A 23,748-nucleotide genomic window follows, 5' to 3' on the forward strand; every position below is an offset into this window, starting at 1 on the left:
TGGTTGTCTTTGTGTGAAAAAAAATGTGGATATTGTATTATTAAATCAATAAACAAATTACAATTATTAACTGTAATTTGGAAGATAATATTTTGAATTGCTTACAATCAATATTCTGAGCCTGATCATTAACTTTGTGCTGCCTGGTACCTTTTTTCTTTATCCTGGTTTGTGCTGTATCACTATGATTTCCATGTTGATGGTTATCCATGTTCTTGATGCTTGTTGTTAATCTTGACTGAGTTATAAAATTTTTAGTGATTTCTTGTTGGAATGTTACAATATATGGTAAATTAAAATTCCAGAAGTCCATGGACATGCACAAAAGAAATGCTATTCCCACTCAGACCAAGACATAACTTGAGTTGTTAACTAAAATGATCAATGTTGACAGCTGGTTAAATGGACCATACTTTCATAAAAATGATTAGACATGCATGTATAGCCATGGTTTTGGCGGCTGCATTAAAACTTGAAAAGTAAGTAATAAACAGTAAGCATAAGGAAAAATACTAAAATTATGAATGTTGATCGCTAATTAAATGCACAAAAATGATTAGACATGCATTTATAGCCATTGTTATACCTATGCTTTGGCGGCATCGATAAGAAATATGATATGGAAAATGTTATGGATGGAAGAAGTAGGATGTCAACCTAAGGAGAAATTGTTTTTTTACTTGTGTTATTAATCGTACATCATATTGAGAGATATGATGAAAGATGGAGTAAATTTATAAAATATCCGATTCTGCATTTGTCAAAGTTAGATCAAGGCAAAAATGCCATCTAAAATAATAAATGATGCTAAACGATGATTGATAATAAATAAACAATTTATTAGATATCATTGATGATCCAAGATCATGTTTCTCAAAACTTGAAAGCTGATACTTTTGTCTTGGCGTGTATATTCTGTTGTTAGAAAATTAATCAGATATGAATGCTAGTTTAGTTGTCATGGTGATCGATATTTCGTTATAATTATTTCTAACATTTTAGTTTGTTTCCTGTGAATACTTTGTGCTGAGACAATTAAGGATGTACACCTTAAAATCAGATGCTTTAATGGCCCTCTAAAACTTTGATTGAAATTTAAGTTATCATCATTGTGAAGAACATGTTTTCTGAATTTTCTGTCTAGCAATCTGTGATTTGTATTTCCAAATCTTACTTGTTCTATCTCTCACGATATATTTGAATTCATAACATTTGCATAGGTATTGTATGAACTTTGAGAATTTGTGGAGTTTCTTGAAACATGCCTTTATAACCATTAATATAACCATGCTTTGTCGATATTTATTTTAACAATTGAACAAATAAGGATTTTGAAATATAGTGCAATAGTTAAGGTGACATCGCATAAACTACAGAACTAAAATCCCAAAATACTTGGATACAAAATAAGATTCAAATTTTAACAAAAGTTGTGATCAAAGTTTTAAAGAAACACCACGACAACAGAATTAAAGGTAGGAGCCAATTTACAATATACAAATAGCAGGGCAAAAAAAATTGTTCAGCACAACTTGCAAGCAACCAAATGCACTAAATTGTGCCATATTTTTTTAATTTGTTGGATGAAAGCTGTGCATGTGAAATTTGAGAGGTCCCTGCTTCATCATCACAATCTTGAAATGCCTGCCGCTTTGTAGGTGTCAACGGGAGCCCAAGCAGTGGATCATGGTTTGCTGTCACAGACACGGATTGTTGGATAAAACAAATAACAATGAATAAGTTGAATACTAAGTTGAAAGTCATGAAGTGTCAAAATGGAAGAGTTGCAAGAAAGATCATATTAAAAAATGAGAGTGATGATCAATACTCATAGATTCATGTTGGGTAGAATGATTGGAATCAGAGACTGGGATATTGATTTTTCAAGATGTCTGAATAAGACATACATTGATGGTAACACAACCCATGCAAAAGAAATAAGTATGAATAGAATACATAGTTATGACAATAGTTAATGTCAAATAACTTGCATTGAACAGTACCTCAGCATCAGCTAGCATATCCATCACAACATTTATTAAGCTTGAGTCAGTTGAACACTTCAAAACAGCAGAATTCCTGAACTTGGGTTGCACCTTTATCTTAAAAGCAAGTTCATAACCCAACAGCTTATCAAGTGCTTGGGGTGAAGCATTTAAATCAACATCACCATCCTTGTGCAAAGAGAATAATTGTATCACACAAACAAAAAATAACATATCAAAGATAAAGAGTTACTTTTGAATCCAAAAACGTACTTCAATTTTAAGCTTATTAACTGCATCAGCTGATTGACCAATTAATTCACTGCATTCACGGTCCCAAAGCAGGAATTTTGTGCTTTCATCTTCGTGGTTGATCATCATCTCAAGCCTATACATGCTACCATATGTACCAACAGTGTAATTGTGCCAAAAGTTACACAAACAATTTCCTGTGTGAACACAACATACACATCAAATGCTAAAAAAACATCAGATGGTTGGGGGTAAAGAATTAAAATCTGTAAGATGATTATTTCAGAGATGGTGTTAATCTCAACAATAGTCTTTGCCTCAGCCTTTCCAAAGAATGATTCCTTAGATGATAATTGGATAGTGTTAGACAAGTGGCCTCAGATATCTTAAGAAGGGGGGGTTGAATTAAGATATTCCAAACTATTTCCCTTAATTAAAAATCTATTTCACTTTTTAACCAAGTTATGAATTCCCTTAATGACAATCTTCTTAAATATTAATTCAAATGAAACAATTTGAATATGAATATAAAGCAATAATAAATAAAGGAGATTAAGGGAAGAGAAAATGCAAACTCAGTTTTTATACTGGTTCGGCCACACCCTTGTGCCTACGTCCAGTCCCCAAGCAACCCGCTTGAGAGTTCCACTATCTTGTAAATTCCTTTTACAAGTTCTAAACACACAAGGACAATCCTTCCTTTGTGTTTAGAATTCCTTTACAACAAGAGACTTACAGTCTCTTAATCCCTTAGAGAATGAGAAGAAGAAGAAGAACAAATCTCTCTAGAAAGAGATGGATTTTACAGATTGAGCACTCAAATAATTCCTTAATGAATTGCAATTGAATTGGCCAAGGAATTCTTAAGAGGATAAAATGAATTTGCTCTTTGAGAGGATAAACACTTTGTTGTTCTTAAAATCTCTTAGCAATTTCGTGTTTAAGTCACATATATATATAGACCATTGATGGTCATTAATAAAGCCTTTGAAAAGTTGTGACTCTTGAAATTATTTTTCTGAAAATCCTTTCTGGTAATCGATTACAGTAATTGTGTAATCGATTACAGCTTTTAAAATTTGAATTAAAACGTTTACTAACTGCTGGTAATCGATTACCCAAATTGTGTAATCGATTACACAGTCTAAAATTTTGAATTCAAATTTTTGTAGCTGTTATAAAACGTATTTGGCCACTGGTAATCGATTACATCATCTGGTAATCGATTACCAGAGAGTAAAACCTTTGAGAAACACTTGTTTTTTAATTTAAATCACTTGGCCAAACATTTGCTAATTCAATTAGGAATTCCCTTCCTAATATTCTAGTGATCATCTTGATGTTGTGACTTGTAATCTTGAAGTATTGTCTTGAATTTTAATCTTGAAAAGCCCATTTGCATCAATTGCAACACATCATCATGATCATCATCAAAACATCAAAGCCAATTGCATCTACAATCTCCCCCTTTTTGATGATGACAATACAATACCTGAAATCAAGATTCAAGCAAGCAACAAACAATTGTATATAGACAAAATGTGCATGCGTTTACTCCCCCTATATTTCGGAATTCATGATCACTTGATTTCTAAGTTTGTTAAGCTTTTTCTACAACCTTTTCTCCCCCTTTGGCAACATCAAAAAGCCAAAGAACTCGGAAATCAACACAGATATGACAAAAGAGTAGAAAAATATATAAACATCAGAGTATAAAACACAAGAAGCCAAACTCACAAAGAAGAAATAATCAAACCAGAATTCAAATAACTGAAAATGTCAACAACCACAAAACATCCAAGACTGAAATTTAAAAACCACAAGATAAATAAGTAAAGTACTTAGCATAATAATGTAAATTCTAAGAAACTAAAAGCCAAAATACACGGCTTATAAAAGATAAATAATCAGAAACTAATATCTAAGAAGACGGAGGTGGTGGTGGAAGATCGAAACTCTGACGAATGTATCCGACATCCTCTTCAAGCTGTGTAAGACGAATGTCCATACTGGCAAAACGTGAATCCAACGAGTCGAAGCGGTCACCAACATAAGAACGAAGACCCCATAATTCGGAGAGGACTTCATTCATGAGTGCAGAATCTTGAGGAGGAGGTGAGGGAGTACGTTCATCTTGAGGAGGGAGTGCATCCTTCTTCAGCCATTGTCCATTCCGATCTTTACGATACCCAAAGGAGGTCACTGCACCAGCACCAATTGCAAAGGAATGCTTGACTTGAACAAAGGGTTCATCATCAAGCGGAATTTGAAAATGATGCAAAAACAGAGTAATCAAATGTTGATAAGGAAGAGGTGCATTGGCCCGTAATGCCTTATGCATTCGGTACCGAACCAAATGGGCCCAGTCGATCTGACGACCGGTAAGAAAAGCCCACATAAGAATCAAATCCTCCTCAGAGGCTTGTGCTAAATTTGAAGACCGAGGAAGCAAAATTCTAACAATGATATAATGCATGATGCGATTATCAAAAGTTAATGACCCGGCCAACAATCTACGGTCATTTCAGCTTGATCATTGCAGACCATGCGACGAGCATCATGACTCGAATAATCAAATTTCCAGTCATCAACAATGGTGCCCTCAAAAGGTGCACCTTGACTGGGTAAATGAGTCAAAGAAAAGAAAAGTGACTGATCAATGACCATAGAAGTACCATGCACCTCAGACATAATAATACCATCCTGAATTTTTAAACTGCAGTAGAAGACCTTTACAAGTTCAGGATAATATGACAATTTTAATGACATGAAATCAACAAGACCAAAATTTTGAAACACTTGATAGCAATCAAACTTTTCATCATTAAAGAACTCTATGTCTAGGTACTTAGGGTCTAAGATTATTCTAGAAGAAAACTGAGAAAGGTACCGTAGACGTTGATCATCGGATGAAAACAGTGTTGATGATCTTGGAGATGACAAAAAAGGAGGAATAGGTGCTGTGGGTGCTCCGGATGGGCCGTGACGGCGATGGGCAGCAGCGGTAGCGGTAGAGGATGATCCCTTTCTCTTCTTTGATGGCTCTGCCATTTTATGAAGTTTTTCTGGATTTTGATCGGTGGAAGTGAAAGAGGAGTGAAAAAGAGGAAGATTGGGCTTTACGGGACGTGATTTGGTGAAGAATTGAGTGAGAATCGAAGGTTTGAAGTTCTAGGTATGGAGGAAAACGTGGAGGATGCTTTGGCTACGCAGCAGCTCTGATTTCGTGAGTATTTATAGAAGATGACGCATTGTAATCGATTACAGGTATTGGTAATCGATTACAGGCCCAATAAGCCTTCTGGTAATCGATTACAGGATGTTGTAATCGATTACAGGCTGCCTGTTCATGTGTAATCGATTACACTGGATGGTAATCGATTACTAGAGCCTATCCTAGGCTAGTTTCTTAAGAGAATATCTATATTTGTGCTCAAATACATCCTATATGACTAATTTTCACTACTAATACACTAAATTCAATCATTCAATTATTATATACACAAGAAATCATAAATTCTATCATAAAAACAAGAATTTAAACAAGATCAAACAAAATCATCTACAATCAAAAGGTAAGAGTAAATCAACCAATCAATCCCTATTTTTCTAAATCTCTTACATCTAAGAGACCTAATTCTCTTCTAATAGAGAAGAACACTGCCTTGGGGAGAGGTTTAGTGAAAATATCAGCAAGTTGATTCTTAGTATCAACAAATTCTAATACACAATCTCCCTTTAGGACATGATCTCTAAGAAAGTGGTGTCTAATCTCTATATGTTTAGTTCTAGAGTGTTGAACTGAGTTTTTGGATAGATTTATGGCACTAGTATTATCACACTTAATAGGTATGCGATCAAGAATGATGCCATAGTCAGATAATTGTTGCTTCATCCATAAAATCTGTGCACAACAACTACCGGCAGAGATATACTCCGCTTCAGCAGTAGATAAAGCAACACTGTTTTGTTTCTTACTATGCCATGAGACAAGAGCCGATCCAATAAATTGACAAGTTCCACTTGTACTTTTTCTATCAGTTTTAGATCCGGCAAAATCAGAATCAGAATATCCTATTAAGTTACATGTTGAATTCTTAGGATACCATAATCCTAAATTGATTGTTCCTAATAGATATCTCATGATTCTCTTTACTGCACTTAAATGTGATTGTTTGGGGTTGGATTGAAACCTAGCACACATGCATACACTAAACATAATATCAGGTCTACTAGCAGATAAATAAAGAAGAGATCTGATCATACCTCGATATTGTTTTATGTCTATAGACTGACCAGATTCATCTTTATCTAAGTAACAATTAGTGCTCATCGGTGTAGACATGTGTTTTGCACTATCCATCCCAAATCTTTTGATCAATTCCTTGCAGTATTTGGATTGATTGATGAATATACCTTCTTGAGTTTGCTTGATTTGTAATCCCAGAAAGTACTTTAGTTCTCCCATCATTGACATTTCAAATTCACTTTGCATATCAAGGGAAAACTCCTTGCACAATGAATCATTAGTAGATCCAAAAATTATATCATCAACATATATTTGAACCAACAAAATATCATTATGCTTTCTCTTTATGAACAATGTGGTATCCACTTTACCTCTGGAGAAATCTTTTTCTAGAAGAAAATTGCTTAATCGTTCATACCATGCCCTAGGGGCTTGTTTCAAACCATAAAGAGCCTTTTGTAATTTATAAACATGGTTTGGTTTATCAGGAATTTCAAAACCAGGGGGTTGTTCAACATATACCTCTTCTTGAATTAAGCCATTTAGAAAGGCACTCTTAACATCCATTTGATAAAGTTTAAAATTCATTATGGATGCATATGCCAATAGAATTCTAATGGCTTCTAATCTTGCAACAGGAGCATATGTTTCTTCATAGTATATTCCTTCTTCTTGATTATACCCTTTTGCTACTAACCTGGCTTTATTTCTAATAATTATACCATGTTCATCTAATTTATTTCTAAAAACCCATTTTGTTCCTATGATAGGATAATTTTCAGGTTTTTCTACTAATTTCCACACATTATTTCTTTCAAATTGGTTTAATTCTTCTTGCATGGCAATGATCCAATTATCATCTATTATGGCTTCTTTTATATTTTTAGGTTCAATCATGGATACAAAAGCCATATTATTGCATAAATCTTTAAGAGAGTGTCTAGTTGTTACCCCTTTTGAGATATCACCAATAATGTTGTCGAGGGGATGATCTCTTGAAGTTTTCCATTCTCTTGGAAGTGCATCATTGGATTTGACTTCTTCTGGAGGATCTTCATTGTTTCCTTTGTCATTTCCTTTGGAATCTTGTTCATGAATGTTCATATGTTCTAAATTGTTCATGAATGTTCATATGTTCTAAAGAATCTGCAATGTCATCTAGCATATTCTTTCTTGACAATATAGCATTAGATTCATCAAAGGTAACATGAATGGATTCCTCTATATTCATAGTTCTTTTATTATATATCCTATATGCTTTGCTTTGTAATGAATATCCAAGAAAAATGCCTTCATCAGATTTTGCATCGAATTTTCCTAGATTATCTTTACCATTATTAAGTACAAAGCACTTGCAACCAAAAACATGTAGATGAGAGATATTAGGTTTTCTACCATTAAATAACTCATATGGGGTTTTCTTTAAAATAGGTCTTATCAAGGCCCTATTCATGATGTAACATGCAGTATTGACAGCTTCAGCCCAAAAATACTTTGGAAGAGAAGTATCATTTAATAAAGTTCTTGCAATTTCTTCCAATGACCTATTTTTCCTCTCAACAACTCCATTTTGTTGAGGGGTTCTTGGTGCAGAAAAATTATGTTCAATACCATGTTCATCACAAAATAATTCAAAATCTTTATTTTCAAATTCACCCCCATGATCACTTCTAATGGATGCAATCTTGAGATTTTTCTTGTTTTGTATGACTTTAGCAAGTTTCCTAAATGCTTGGAATGAATCACTTTTATGTGTAATAAATAGTGTCCAAGTATATCTAGAGAAATCATCAACTATAACTAGAGCATAGTAATTTCCTCCAAAACTCATGGTTCTAGATGGACCAAATAGATCCATATGCAATAACTGTAATGGTCGAGTGGTTGAAACAACATTTTTAGGTTTGAATGAGACTCTTGTTTGTTTGCCCTTTTGACATGCATCGCATAGTTTATCTTTTTCAAATTTCAATTTAGGCAAACCAACTACTAAATCTTTTGAAATTAACTTATTTAAGTGATCCATGTTTATGTGAGCAATTCTTTTATGCCATAACCATGGATCATCATCTTTACTAAGAAAGCAATGATTGTTTTCTTGTTTTATGCTTAAGTCTATCATGTAAACATTATTGACTCTATGTCCTACATGCTTTATATTAATGTCATGCTTATGTTCTATAAGACATTTCTGAGAATCAAATGATACTAGATAGCCTTTGTCACATAGTTGACTAACGCTAAGCAGGCTGTGCTTAAGGCCTTCAACAAGTAGAACATTTTCAATGGAGTTTGAAGAATTTGTACCTATTTTACCCACTCCAAGAATTCTACCTTTGTTGTTGTCACCATATGTTACATGCCCGCTTTTCTTTGGAGATATATATGTAAAATTTGATGCATCTCCAGTCATATGTTTTGAGCATCCGCTATCTATGTACCACTTCTTTCTCAAAGATACCTGCATAATCAAGTTTTTGACTTAGGTACCCAAATTTTATTGGGTCCTTGCATGTTAGTATAAATTGAGGATCCTTTTGGGACCCATATCATTTTAATGTTATTGTAATTTTTCTTGAGGTAGCAAGTTGATATGCCATGTCCTCTTCTTCCACAGTAAAAACAAGTGATAGAATTAGAATTACATTTTTGTGTGGAAGTGGAAAATTTTTTATGAACCTTTTGTTGTTTTTCTGATTTATACCATAGTCCATTTTTATTAGACACATATCTTTGTTTACTTAATATAACATTTAAATTATTTCTACTATATGAAAATTTTGCAAGTGAATTTTTCAACTCTTTAATTTCTTTTACATATTTATCACAACAACTACAAGAATCTGTTATTTTCTTGTCATTAATAGTGGAGATATTAACTTTTTCATTTGTTTTAGAGATTGAGACTTCATTTCTAAGAAGATCTAATTCTTTGTTTAATTTCGAAACTTCATTTTCTAAATTTGAAATTGTTTTCTTTGATGATGAAACTAATTTTGCAAGTTTAATTGATTCTTTATGCAACTCAGCAAATGCATCTTGCAATTCATCAAAAGAAATAGATAAGTTGTTTGAAGATGTTACCTCTTCATCACTTTCGTAACTTTTGGCCATAAGGCAGAGATTTATCTCTTCATTTTCAGAATCTTCAGAGGATTCCAAATCATTTTCATCCCATGTGATGTATGCTTTCTTCAGTTTCTTTTCACTATGATTTTTCTTTTCAGATTTTTCCATCTTTTTCTTGAAGATGGGACAATCAACCCTCAGATGTCCAGGTTGATTGCATTCAAAGCATTTTAGAGTAGAGGATGAATTTTCTGTCCTTCTCTTTGATTTAAAATTTGGTCGCCTCTGATTTCCTCTTACTTTAAGAAACTTGTTGAATCTTTTTACAAAGAGACTTAGATCATCATCATCATCTGGATCATTATCCTGATCACTTTCTTCTTGAATTGAGGATGATGCTTTAAGAGCAATTCCTTTCTTTTTCTTGTCATTTTCTTCATTTTGGTGCAATCTCAATAGTTCCATCTCGTGTTCCTGCAACTTACCAAATAAAGTGGCAAGAGACATGTTAGAGAAATCTCTTGATTCAGAAATAGTCGTTACTTTGGGTTGTCATTCTCTACTTAAACATCTTAACACCTTGTTTATAAGATCCTCATTTTGAAATTCTTTGCCTAAGGCTGCTAGATGATTTACTATATGTGTAAATCTCTTTTGCATACTCTGAATATTTTCATTTGCATTCATTCTAAATAATTCATACTCATGAGTTAGTGCATTTATCCTAGATCTTTTAACATCTGTAGTCCCTTCATGTGTTAATCGAAGAGTGTCCCACATTTCCTTAGCACTCTTACAATTTAAAACCCTGAAATATTCATCCATTCCTAAGGCAGATGTTATTATGTTTTTGGCTTTTAAGTTGTATTGTACTCGTTTTCTATCCTCTTCAGACCATCTATCTCTAGGTTTTTCTATGGTTATGCTTTCACTTGATGAACTACCATCTATTGAAACTCTTTCTACTGTGGTGGGTATATAAGGCCCTATTTCTATGGCTTCCCAGATATTTAGATCTATTGCCTCGATAAAAATTTGCATTCGGGTTTTCCAGTAGTGGTAACCCTCTCCATTAAAGATTGGAGGTCTATTGATAGAATTCCCTTCCGGAAATAAGGAATTTGCTGAGGCCATCTTTTTCTTGAAGCTTCTAAACTTTATACAAGAATGAAGCTCTGATACCACTTGTTAGACAAGTGGCCTCAGATATCTTAAGAAGGGGGGGAGGTTGAATTAAGATATTCCAAACTATTTCCCTTAATTAAAAATCTATTTCACTTTTTAACCAAGTTATGAATTCCCTTAATGACAATCTTCTTAAATATTAATTCAAATGAAACAATTTGAATATGAATATAAAGCAATAATAAATAAAGGAGATTAAGGGAAGAGAAAATGCAAACTCAGTTTTTATACTGGTTCGGCCACACCCTTGTGCCTACGTCCAGTCCCCAAGCAACCCGCTTGAGAGTTCCACTATCTTGTAAATTCCTTTTACAAGTTCTAAACACACAAGGACAATCCTTCCTTTGTGTTTAGAATTCCTTTACAACAAGAGACTTACAGTCTCTTAATCCCTTAGAGAATGAGAAGAAGAAGAAGAACAAATCTCTCTAGAAAGAGATGGATTTTACAGATTGAGCACTCAAATAATTCCTTAATGAATTGCAATTGAATTGGCCAAGGAATTCTTAAGAGGATAAAATGAATTTGCTCTTTGAGAGGATAAACACTTTGTTGTTCTTAAAATCTCTTAGCAATTTCGTGTTTAAGTCACATATATATATAGACCATTGATGGTCATTAATAAAGCCTTTGAAAAGTTGTGACTCTTGAAATTATTTTTCTGAAAATCCTTTCTGGTAATCGATTACAGTAATTGTGTAATCGATTACAGCTTTTAAAATTTGAATTAAAACGTTTACTAACTGCTGGTAATCGATTACCAAAATTGTGTAATCGATTACACAGTCTAAAATTTTGAATTCAAATTTTTGTAGCTGTTATAAAACGTATTTGGCCACTGGTAATCGATTACATCATCTGGTAATCGATTACCAGAGAGTAAAACCTTTGAAAAACACTTGTTTTTTAATTTAAATCACTTGGCCAAACCTTTGCTAATTCAATTAGGAATTCCCTTCCTAATATTCTAGTGATCATCTTGATGTTGTGACTTGTAATCTTGAAGTATTGTCTTGAATTTTAATCTTGAAAAGCCCATTTGCATCAATTGCAACACATCATCATGATCATCATCAAAACATCAAAGCCAATTGCATCTACAGATAGAACCTGAAAGCTGTGTACTGCCTTCACCATGGGATTTAAAAACTCACCGGGCCTCAATGCCCAACTCTGCAAGCCTACAAATATAGAATCAACAACAAAAGTAAGACAAAAAATGATTAACACATATTACATAGTACATACAAAAAATACCGTTCATTGAATTCTTGAATCTCCATCACCGGTTGGTTAATAATTAACTTTGAAGCCTTGAAATAATTGCTGACCGATGGCGGATAAGATCCTAAATCATTTAAAAAACAGAACGATAACATGGAATAGCATAAACAGAAGAACCAATAAATTGAAGATAAGGATATACCCCGAGCTTCCTTTATTCTACCATGGGTCAATAGAACTGTAATTGGGCCATCACCTTCATAATCATCTAAGAACTTTAAAAACTGCAAGCAATAATCATCCCACAAAGTGCAAGATAGCAATTGCTGGCTATCAGAAACAAATAGTTATGAGACAATCAGTTAATAATAATGTAATCATACCCACAACTTGACAAAGCATATGACACAAATTGTTACCAAGTATCGAACTTTACCTCAAGTCCTTTAGTTTAAAGACTACCCTTCTACCTTTTCCTGAAACTTGGCGAAAGACAACCTCCTCCACAACACCAATAACATCTAAAGCAAGTAGGAAAATCAAGGAATGTTATTTTATTCCAAAAAGAGCAGAACTTTGAAAATAAACTCAATTGCAAAAATATAAGTTAACATACCAACCAATGGCCCAGGTTCAAACTGGCCAGCCACAACATCCGCAAATCTAGCAAACCTGTATTTTCTAAAAGGGACGTCGTCTAGAACACACTGCCTTACAACAGTAACCCCAATAAACACCAATTTAAATTGGTGATCACAGACTCTGTACTGACCGTTGTTTTTTAGCACTTTAAAATTGTGCATGACATAAGTACAATTTTCCTTCAAGTCCATCTTTTTTGACTTGTTGGTCTTGTTTACAAACAGCATGGATCTCATCACCCTGGATTGCGTTAAAGTTACAACACAATGGCCTGAACAATAAGTAATAAATCTACAAAAAAAAAAAAACACAAAATTGAAGCATACATCGGAGTCCACAAAAACCATCTCAGCTTGCTCAGATTTGTTAGGCGTGCCAATAAACCATAGATCAGTGATCCTCACACTAAGTTTAAGAGTTTCTTTTGAGTCATCGATGTTTTTTATCTTGTCTGGAGAACGTGCCATAATACTGGAAAAAAATGCAACAATGCCGATAATCTTGCAAGGAAGAAGTTAACAACAAAACAACCATGAAAAGAGAAACACGATAAGGTAAGAAAAAATCCAAAACCTCGTTCGACACAGAAAAATGAAAAGCTAAACATTACAGATTTGGTCAAGAGGAAGAAACCTATAATATTGTAGCTGCTCATGGTTATTTTGGCCGATTGATCTTGATAAGCTAACATGCAAATCAAAACCTCGTTCGACACAAAAAAATGAAAAGCTAACATGCATGTAAGAAAACACACATGAAAACAGCACCAGAACAGAACAACAGAAGTAGCACGAACAGACAAACACGATAAGCAAACATGCAAACCAAACATCCTCCAACAGAGGAAAATAAAAAAATAACATGCATGTAACAAATCAAACATGAAAACAACACCGAAACAAAAGCCAAAAAAGTGAAAAGGTAACATGCATGTAAGAAAAGAGAAGCCAAAAAACGATAAGCTAACATTCAATGTAAGAAAACATACATCAAAACAGCACGAAAGAGAACCCAAACCTGGTCTGTATGTGGAAAGATGAAAAACAAAAAACCCAAACTGAAGCATGACAGATGAAATGAAATGGAAGAGATTTTTAAAAAACCACGTAAAGAAGCAAACGACAGCACATGCACAATCTGGAAAATCAAACACGTGTAAAAGACACAATTTGGAAAATCAGACACGTGTAAGAAGCAAGAGAATGAGAAATGAAAGGGCTAAAAGACCAGAAAATCAAGGAAATGGACAGGTGTCACAATCTTAGGTAGGGATATTTTAAAAATTTTCAAACACTTCTCTTTTATAGATAATATATAGATAGTTATTGAATAAAGCAACTTTATAAAAAAAAATACCCTTAAAATATATTCATTTTTTTTCTTTCTAAAAAATAAGATATCCTAACAATTGAGAAGACACGAGGGTAATCCTAAAAAAGTGTTCAACTCCTTTTCTCATAAATGTTACTCTATTCACATAGTCAAAATCAAATTCTATCATTTACTTAAAAAAAAATCTAAATTACTATTCACTTGTTTCACACCTTATCACAACAAATCCATCTTATCTTTCAACCTTGTATCATAAAAGCTAAACTAAAAACCAAATTAGTAACAATTTCTGCCATGCTAAAAACATGATCACTCCTTAGTCCTTACAGCACCCTATATTTAATGATCGGGTAGCACGCAATTTATTGATTGACAATATGGTGTTCAAGTCCAAGTCGTGTTTTTTTTACAATAGTCCAACTCGTCTATTAAAATTTGAAAACAAATTAAAATTAGTTCTACACTACTACTATCATTTTTTCTTTAAAAAAAAAAAACGATAAACCACCACCACACCACTCTGGAAAAGTCCTGTCACTTTTACACCTCACTTCACCTCTTTCTCTTTCCTTCCTTCTCTTCTTATTCTCCAACCTTCCTTGAAACTTAAAAGTTCAAAGTTCAAACCCTAAACAAAACTATTAATTCCCCCATCAACCCCTCTTCTTATCATCATTATTATATTCAAATATTAATAAAAACATTACACACAAGCATACTCAAACTCATTGTCTCTTTCATTTTTTTTTCTCAACTTCTCTCTTTCTTTCTCTGGCTCTTAAAAATGGGCACACCAAACCCAACTCAACCAAACGATGGGCCCTGACCCACTCCGCCGGCAATGGGAAAGCCCGGAGAAGACCACCTCTCTCTGCCCTCCGCCGAGGATCCGCGGCGGAATGCGGCGGCGGCGTCTGGATGCGCCGTGGGACTCCGATGCCTCGTCGTCTTGCTTTTCTCGGTCGCGGTTTTCCTCTCCGCACTCTTCTGGCTACCCCCGTTCGCTCACTTCGCAGATCCCAAGGATCTGTATTTAAATTCAAAGTACAAAGGTGGGTTGTTAATCGTTTTTGGAACAAATTTTTGATGTTGTAGTTTCCACTAATTCGCGGTTAACTTTATTTATTCAATAGTTTTTATTTTAGGAAAGCTTTTAATTGAGAAAAAAAATGACCGTGGAATTAATTGGTGGATCTGTTTCTAATTTTCTGTAATTGTTTTAGAAAATAATATTGTGAGGGAAAATGTGGAGTATATAGGTATTTAATTTTTAATTTTAGGTTTGTTATAAAATTTGTTAACATTTCCGCGTGTCGGCAAAATAGAACGGTCCATTGCGGTTTTTAGTTTTCGTATTTTTTTAATTGACCGATAAAAATGATTGATATTTGTGGGGAAACGAGGAGATTTGTTTGTTGGATCGTGTTTTGATGTTTTCTTGGTTTAGGACATTATTATTATTGTTATTATTATTATTATTATTATTATTATTATTATTATTATTATTACTTTCCTGTATTTGATGTTGTGGACAATAAGGAAATGCTTTTGCTATTTTCGAAATATAATTAGAACTAATCGCAATTTTAATTTTAATGACTCAAAGAGAAATTATATTAAGGGTGCACCTGAATACAGTAGTTTCCCAGTTTTAGGATCTGACACATTAACACAATCGTATGCGTTGTTGTGAATTGTGGTTTTCTTATGGGAATTTAGATCTTAGAATTTTGAAGTTTTTTTTGCTTTTGAGGAGAAATTTCTTTAAAAGTTGGCTATGTCCACCATAGCCACTAGTTGCTAGGTGTAATTGCTACTCCATTCATATTGATACGAGCACTTAATCTTTCCCCATACGGATATGCTTGATTTGCATAAAACGCTTCCTATTTGTGCAAGAATGAATGGAGGTGTTGTAAGTGATTACTTGAATAACTACAAGAGGAGGTAACAGTGGAAATGAAAATTCAACAATGAGGCTTGTTTGTTTTCTGTTCTTGAAAATTGTTTTCTATTTGATAAGAGTAGTTTTTAAAAGTTATTTTCAAAAGTAGTATATCTTCTTCAATTTTTGAAATTAAAAAATCTGATTATCTTTAAGTTATTTTGATTTTTTTATTTTCAGTTCTGTTATTCATATTCTTCCTTCTAGTATTCCATATTCTTCCACCATTCTTACTATCTAAAAATTAGTTTTTGAAAATTGTTTTATAAAATGTTTAAAAAACTAAAATAAAAAAAAAAACACAATTAAACACACCCTAGGTGGTTAAATACTTGAGCAGAGAAAAAGTAACGGTGGAGGCAGGGACATAGAAAATAAAATTAACAAGAGGAACATGACAATTTTGTTGGCTGATGCAATATCGGGGCAGTTGCATTGTAATATATGTTCTGTAAAAAAAACATTGGAATATATGTAATTCTAAATGTATTTCTTTTAACAATCTACTCTATCTTTTTGCCTAATGCTTTTGCCTGGAATGTCTACAATATCCGACACAATATTTTCATATATGCTACAACAAATTTATTTTCTTGTTGATTAGGGAAAGGGATTCAGACTAATCCGGAGTTCGGTTGGGAGGTAGGTAAATCCTGACCAATAATTGTTTCCGCTAAGGATCAAACTCGAGTACTACTCAAATGATTCAACCTTAACTTCAACACATTAATCACTTGTGTCCAATCACTTGGTAGTAATGTTACTTAAAAAGTATATATAATTTTGATTAGTAACTCCTACCAATATGATTTTTTTTGTGCAGTGCCTGTAATTTGCTTTATTTTATTGTTTTGCAAATTCTGTTCCCAATATAAGAGTAAAGGAACAAGTCAGCCGCTTGAAATGTGTTGGCACTTGTGCTGTTTGAGTTGAGAAATTAGATATTTTGTTTTTGTTCTGGATATGGTACTTTAATGGCTCAGACAATGGAGTTTAAAATTTGATTATGAGGTTTAAAGCTATGGATATAAATTTCTTTTAGTTTAAGCTATATGGAATTATTAGCACTCAACTGAAAGGTCTCCTCTTGTTTTGTTTTAAGCTTTCTTTTTATGGTTGCCTACAGTTTTTATGTCAGTTTCCTACTTTACTTTTGTTTTAAGAGCTATTTATTATATTGTGTTGGAAAGTCTCACATCAATTGCCTCAATTACTATGGTGCAGTTTAAATGTTTGTTGAGCAATCAATTGATTTAATTTTAAGATGAAATCTAACACATTAGTTTCTGGCTTCCTGCACATGTTACCTGTCTTTGGTGACTGATAATTAATACTTAATGCATCTAGAAATTAGAAAGAGGTCTTCTTATAAATAGGGGGATGGAAGGAGTAATTGATAATAGTATTAAAAAATATCCTTTGATCACATTAATATGCTTACTACATATTGTAAGTTAAGATAAACTCAAGATTGAGCAGCCATACATGGTATTCAGTTTTTATTTTGCTAGCAAAATCCAATTATAATAACATTCACTCTTAAAATTGACAGGTTATCTCTTCCAGTTTGGTATTGGCACTATGGTGCATTATTATTTTCCCGTGTCTTTTGACATTGTTGAATGTGGTACTCAGTCTGATACATTTTAACTGAGAGGCATGTGTTGCCATTCAAAATGTGCATGTGATGCAACATTTTATTATGAACCATTGAATGTTATCTTCAATTTTGTGATATATGAAAATGACTTTTAAATATTTATTTGTAAGCTTCTAACTCTCAAATGTTACCATATATCACATATTATGTTATATATTATACCATATGATTTATATGATACAGGGGGCAATGTAATTACTGAAATAATCATGATTATCTAATCTTTTTACTTAATGACAATGTTTTACTTTTCCAGATCATGATATTGTTGCAAGCTTTTATGTGCAGAAGCCAGTTTCTTTGCTAGAAGACAACATCTTGCAGCTTTCTAATGACATTTTTGAAGAGATAGGAGCTCCCTCTACCAAAGTACCTCCCTCAATAGTTTCCTTTTATGAACTTTATCAATATTTGATATTGATATCATTCTTATATTTTAAATCAGGTGATCATCTTGTCTCTAGATCCCTTACCACGGTCAAACACGACAAAAGTGGTGTTTGCAGTTGATCCTGATGGTAAATATTCAGAAATGTCTGCAGCTGCCATTAGTTTGATAAGAGCATCATTTAAATACCTGGTTATACGCCAATCATATCTCCAGCTCACTACATTCTTGTTTGGTGTTCCCTCCGTTTTTGAGGTGCTGAAATTTAAGGGAGGGATTACTATCATTCCACAACAGAGTGTGTTCCCTCTGCAAACAGTGCAAACATTATTCAACTTTACTTTGAATTTCTCCATTTATGAAATACAATCAAATTTTGATGAGCTGACAAGTCAGCTAAAGTCTGGACTACATTTGGCACCTTATGAGGTTTGTCATTATTATTTCTCTTACTGTTTTTTGTTGTATGGCCTTTGATTGTAATTATTTTATGTCCTGTCTATTCTAAAGTTCAAATTCAGTTCTGAAGTCTAATCTGTCAATACTGCTATGTTCTTGGGTGAATTACTCTATGTGGATTCTGTCGTGGGATCTTTGTCAATTACTAGTGAATCATGTTTGAAGTTAGACTCTAAGCAGAAAGAATAATAAAGATCCCACAACTTACAGTCTAACATCAAACATGATTCTTAATACTTCTCCTAATTGTTGATTTAGGAGTAGCATGAAAAGTAAGCAAACTTCCATGTGTATAATCTTTATTTCATGATGAGAAGACCATGTGTATAATCTTTATTTCATGATGAGAAGAGTATCCTATCCCTTCATAATATACATTTACTTGTTCTTAATAGTTGGAAGATTTCCAAACTGGTCACACCAAGCTGATGTGGTTTTCCTTGTTGGTATGCAGAACTTGTATGTCATATTATCAAATTCTGAAGGTTCTACAGTAGTTGCTCCTACTGTTGTCCAATCATCTGTCCTACTTGCAGTTGGGATTCCACCATCAAAGGAAAGGCTAAAGCAACTGGCACAAACCATAATGGGACATCATTCATGGAACCTCGGGTTGAATAACACTCAATTTGGTAGGGCTAAGCAGGTTCGACTTTCATCGATCTTGCAACACTCCCTTCATGGCAGTGGTGGTAGTGGCTCGCCTTCCCCTTCCCCTCTGCCTTATCCCCATCATCACTACCACCATCATCATCACCACCAAAGTCACCACCACAACACCCATGTATTTCCTGAAACTTCACCTGCACCTACACCTACAACTGGGGAAGGTGCTACTTTACACAATTTTGGTGCTCCAGCCCCTGCAAGAAGTGTGCCTGCCCCAGGGAGAAGTTCTTATGCTCAGCCTCCTAATTGTCGATTTGCGCATGTAACACCTGCAGCTCCCCCTACTACTGCTCCACACTATCCTGTTGCCTCACCATGGGTTGGACCCCCAGCACATGGCTTTGATTCTTCGGTTCCTGCTTTGAGTCCTTTACCAAATGTAGCATTTGCACATGCTGAACCCCCTCCTAAGAATGAAGCAGCTGCTGAGCATCTGAACTCTCATTTTCATGGACCATCACCATCTTCATGTAAGTATTTTTAATGATAATTATTTGCATGAGCTAACATTAACTCTAAATTAGAGGCAACTTGTTTTACAAAATATGTTGCATGCCCATGTTTTAATACTATTTACCAATTATCCTGGTATTAAATGTGTTGACCTTACAATTTACTCTTAGTTTATAAAGGAGTTAAAAATGGTTAGCTTGATGAAGTTGAGCTTTCAAGGGATGTAGGAAAAGGAGGAAACTTCTCATTGTGTATAGGCTCAAACTAACACCTCGGCATATGTTTTGAAAAAGTTCTTTCACTGTTTTGCATTTAAGCACACTTTCATGCTAGGGTCATGCAGTGTATGGACTATATAGTCTACTACTTTGTTTTTGTTTATATTTGCCCTATGTTTTTTCTCCGATCAAAATGTCTTCTTCCTGAAGACTGGCACAGACTCAAAATGGAGGTTTCTAGTTCTTCAGTATTAAATTGACCATTCCAACATAATCTTTGACTCTTGAGAAATGCATTATATTCTTTGATACATTCTTTACTATTGAGTGAATTTTATGACGGTAGCTCAAGTTTTCTTACATGAAATTCATCTAAAAAAGAGTGAGTTGGAAGCTACTAAAAAAAGGTGTAGGAAAAAGTATGCTACTAACCTCTAGCTCACTTGTTCTTCCTTATGTTTTGATTATTCCCTTCGTGATTGCCTCACTTTTTGAGACTTCAGGGTTTCACTGTATCTGGGTATTAACTATACTTGCAATGAACAGAATGATTGTTTAAGTTCTTAAGAGTATATATGTTAACTCATTATATATTACCACGGTTAAGAAAATGGTACTAGATTAGCCGGTTGAATTAAAAAAATCGGTGAACTGGTCTGGTGTTTAGTTCATTTAAGTCAGAACTGGTTGATTTCGTCACTGGTCTGGTGTTTAGTTCATTTAAGTCAGAACTGGTTGATTTCGTCACCTGCAGGAACCGTTTGAAATCCTATGAAAACTAGTAGACAACCATAGAGAACTAATTGTTTTCTTATCTTTTAAATTTTTGCACTCTTAAAATTTTTTGTTCAATAAAAAATATTCCTTTAACCTAATAAAGGCTGAATCTTTGTTACAAAGGTTATGCAAGACTTTTAATCTTTTACTATTGACTTTACGTTACAATAAAAAATATTCCTTTAACCTAATAAAGGCTGAATCTTTGTTACAAAGGTTATGCAAGACTTTTAATCTTTTACTATTGACTTTACGTTACAGGATATATAATATGGCCTTTTCACACGTTTAAAATTTTATTTGACTATTTTTATTATTATTGTGTTAGTTTATATTATATAATATTATATATACATAATTAATTATTTTCCATTCAACGATGAAATATGGTTTGATCTAGTTGAATCATTGAACCATAAACATTGTATATGACCATGATAAAATATTGATTCCGTTTTACTGACATTTTGTTTTTGCAGCTTCTGCAGGTTGTGCTGGGACTGTCAAATGGACATCTTTAATGTTTTTAGTACTTGTATTACTAGTATAAACAAGTTCTGAAAGTGAGCTATAAAAGGTGGGTGAGCTAGGCAAAGGCTGGCTTCACATCTGGAGTGGATACAAGTTATCATTAAGAGTGTAAATAGTTGGACGAATTCTACCGGGCGAAAGTTAAACATTTTTTGCACGGTACGAAAGTAAATTTGGGTCGTCAGATCATTTCAGTTTTAAATTTACGGTTCAGATATTTTTTTTTCTTTTACTCTTTTTGTTTCTTCTTTCTGGACTTAATCCTCCATCTCTGATGCAAATTTGCACCCCTTTTCTGACCCTAACCCACCTCTATTAAACCTGCACCACCACCACACCTTCGTCAATCCTTTGCAACCACCACACCTCCGTCAATCTCGCGTCATCACTGCACCTCCCTCAATCCTTTGCAACCATCACACCTCTGTCAAACCCGTGCCACCACTACACTTTCGTCCATCCTTTGCAACCACCAAAGGCCTTCATCGGTTGATTATCTTCGTTGCGTCGGAGAGGCAAAGTACGAAGAGGAAGGAACGGAAGCACAAAGTGGAAGGCACAGAGGCTCGCGTTTGGTTTTTTTCTTTAGAAACAAAATTGATCTGGTATCATGAATTTTGATTTGTTGTATGATCTGGCTTGGGGTAGTAACGGTTTTATTTTTCATATCTGAGAAAGGTGGGTTGTGTTTTATTTTTTTTCCAATGTGAGAAGGGGAGGTTGATGTAGTCGTTGTTGGTTTGGAAGGGTGTGTTGTTTTCGTGGTAATTGTTGTCGATTGTGGATGTGTTGTCGTCATTTTGGCTTTGGAAGGAAGAGTTGTTTTTGGTGGTGTCATCGTTGTCGTAGTTTGACTTCCTTAAATGATATTGTCGTGGTGGTTGTGATGTTGTCACTGTCGTTGGCTCTTGGTGGTGACGATGGAGTTTGGTTCCTGATGGTGGATGGAGGAGACGAAGACAAAAGGATAAAGTGGAAAAGAAAGAAAAAACAGAAAAAAGAAAAAATATTAACCTTTCAATATAAAAATCTAATGGTTGAAAAAAACTCATAAATTGTGAAAAATGTTCAGCTTTACATGGTAGAATTTGTCGAATAGTTGATTGAAAAGATCCAAGATCAAATGTACCCTTTAAAAAAAATTTGTAACAATTTCCCTTTTGGTTTTCGTGGCTTATAATTGATTTTGTATGGCTCACTATGCCAGCTAAAGATGTTGGCCCAGCTAGACAAGAAATATTCAGCTAGTGATGCAAAGGATCATATCTATGTTGCCATGTTGATGAGGACAAGGTAATGAATAAGAGTAAGGAACCTTTAGAAGGACTTGGAGGACTTATGGCAAGGGCTAAAATAAAGAAGGTCAAGGAAGCTTTTCAACAAGTGTTAACTATGCTATTTAAATTTAGGTCCACGTTACAAGTGGAGAAGTTTCGAATTGTCAATTGCACCATGTTCCAAGAAGAGTAGAGGGTGCCACTTTTGTTGAGTGATTTTATTAGCATTTTGTTAGTTGAAATAAAGGCTTAAACTTGTGTTAAAGTGACTGTCAATTCTCTTTGGATTTGTACCACCTATGGGCTTATTTTAATTTAAAGAAATTAAGGTTTAATAAGGTGAAAACTCTAGGATTGTGGCTGCCTTTTGACTGAACAAGGAGTTGCACAATTTTCCATATGTTTTTGTGTCTTAATTCTAGTTTTAATTAGGTATAATGACACCATCAATTGTTGTTATAAATTCTAGTTTTAATTAGGTTTAATGACATCATCAATTGTTGTTATTGGTGATCATTTCATCTTCTCACTTGTGTAACCAATTTGATATCATTCCTATTTATAGGCTGCACATTTTCTAATAAAAAAACAGACATTGAATTGAGTTTTAATCACCTTCTAAAGTGTGAGAGTGAATCTCCTTAGTTATTTGAGTGATTCAAGAAATTGGTTTATCAAGGAACATCACCTTGTGTGTGACACTAATTCTGGAGGAGTGATTCTTCCAACCACCTTCATTCTCCTTATCCATTCTATTTTCTAAATTTCATACAAGTAAAAAAAAAATAGAAAGAAAAACCTTTGAAGATCCATCCTAAACCCTTGTGCAAATGGGTTTACATCATTTTGGTTATCAGAGCTCCAGTTCAAGGGTTTTTCAAGACTGCTTGGGTTGAAATTTCTTGTTAACATCCTTCTAATTTCTTAATTGCCATTTTATATCACCTTGTTCATGCTATTTTTTTTTTTATTGAGGCTGAACCATTGCAAAAATTAGGCCTTTAATTTCTTATTGAAAAAAAAGAAACTTATTTTAAAAAAATATATATTTGGGTTGAATGGTTCATGCTATAATAACTTTCAAAAATTCTTGAATGTAATATAATTGATTGTTAGAAGGTTTGAATTACCAAATTATGAAGTTTAATTCCTTCAAAAAAAAAAAAAATTCCATTGTGTAGTTGCTGGAATTTTTTGTCCTTGTTCTAAGTCTTTGTTAGCCTAACCTTAAGCCTTTTCCTTGTCACAAATTGGTGGTTGAACTTTGTGTAAACTTTATCTTGAATTGCTTTAGAACTCAAGGAGAATTCTAGAGTGGAAAAAGACAAGAGTGTACAATTTTTTTAAGAAAAAGCCATATTTAAGAGATACAGTTGAGTGTGGTGAGGTTCTATTTTCTTTATAACTATTATTATTTTTATTTTGAACATGTC

The 23,748-nt window shown here is 33.8% G+C and overlaps 2 protein-coding genes across 4 annotated transcripts; one reads left to right on the forward strand and one right to left on the reverse strand.

Annotated features, from left to right (window-relative positions):
- Positions 1–11,890: 11,890 nt before the first annotated feature.
- Positions 11,891–13,073, reverse strand: LOC121174153 (uncharacterized). Its single transcript, XM_041012794.1, has 7 exons — positions 12,933–13,073; positions 12,779–12,846; positions 12,581–12,675; positions 12,401–12,485; positions 12,167–12,294; positions 11,998–12,088; positions 11,891–11,921 (listed from the first exon to the last, which is right to left on the reverse strand). Exons 1-7 carry the CDS (start codon positions 13,071–13,073, stop codon positions 11,891–11,893), a joined length of 639 nt encoding a protein of 212 aa, XP_040868728.1.
- A 1,307-nt stretch (positions 13,074–14,380) lies between these two features.
- On the forward strand, positions 14,381–22,571 carry LOC100786981 (uncharacterized). Of its 3 annotated transcripts, XR_005890383.1 has the most exons (7): positions 14,433–14,990; positions 16,488–16,525; positions 17,832–17,912; positions 17,989–18,360; positions 18,845–19,529; positions 20,987–21,197; positions 22,246–22,571. XR_005890383.1 is itself a non-coding variant. In XM_014767570.3 (6 exons), the coding sequence occupies exons 1-6, from the start codon at positions 14,780–14,782 to the stop codon at positions 21,055–21,057; spliced, it is 1,458 nt and encodes a 485-aa protein (XP_014623056.1). In that variant the 5' UTR covers positions 14,433–14,779; the 3' UTR covers positions 21,058–21,240. The 3 variants fall into 3 exon arrangements, 2 of the variants coding, with proteins under 2 accessions (XP_003518991.1, XP_014623056.1); XM_014767570.3 differs by lacking the exon at positions 22,246–22,571 and having other exon boundaries at positions 20,987–21,240; XM_003518943.5 differs by lacking the exons at positions 16,488–16,525; positions 22,246–22,571 and having other exon boundaries at positions 14,381–14,990; positions 17,800–17,912; positions 20,987–21,240.
- The last annotated feature ends 1,177 nt before the right edge of the window (positions 22,572–23,748 follow it).

Source organism: Glycine max, chromosome 2 (genome assembly GCF_000004515.6).
Source record: "Glycine max cultivar Williams 82 chromosome 2, Glycine_max_v4.0, whole genome shotgun sequence".
Classification (NCBI taxonomy): Eukaryota; Viridiplantae; Streptophyta; class Magnoliopsida; order Fabales; family Fabaceae; genus Glycine; species Glycine max.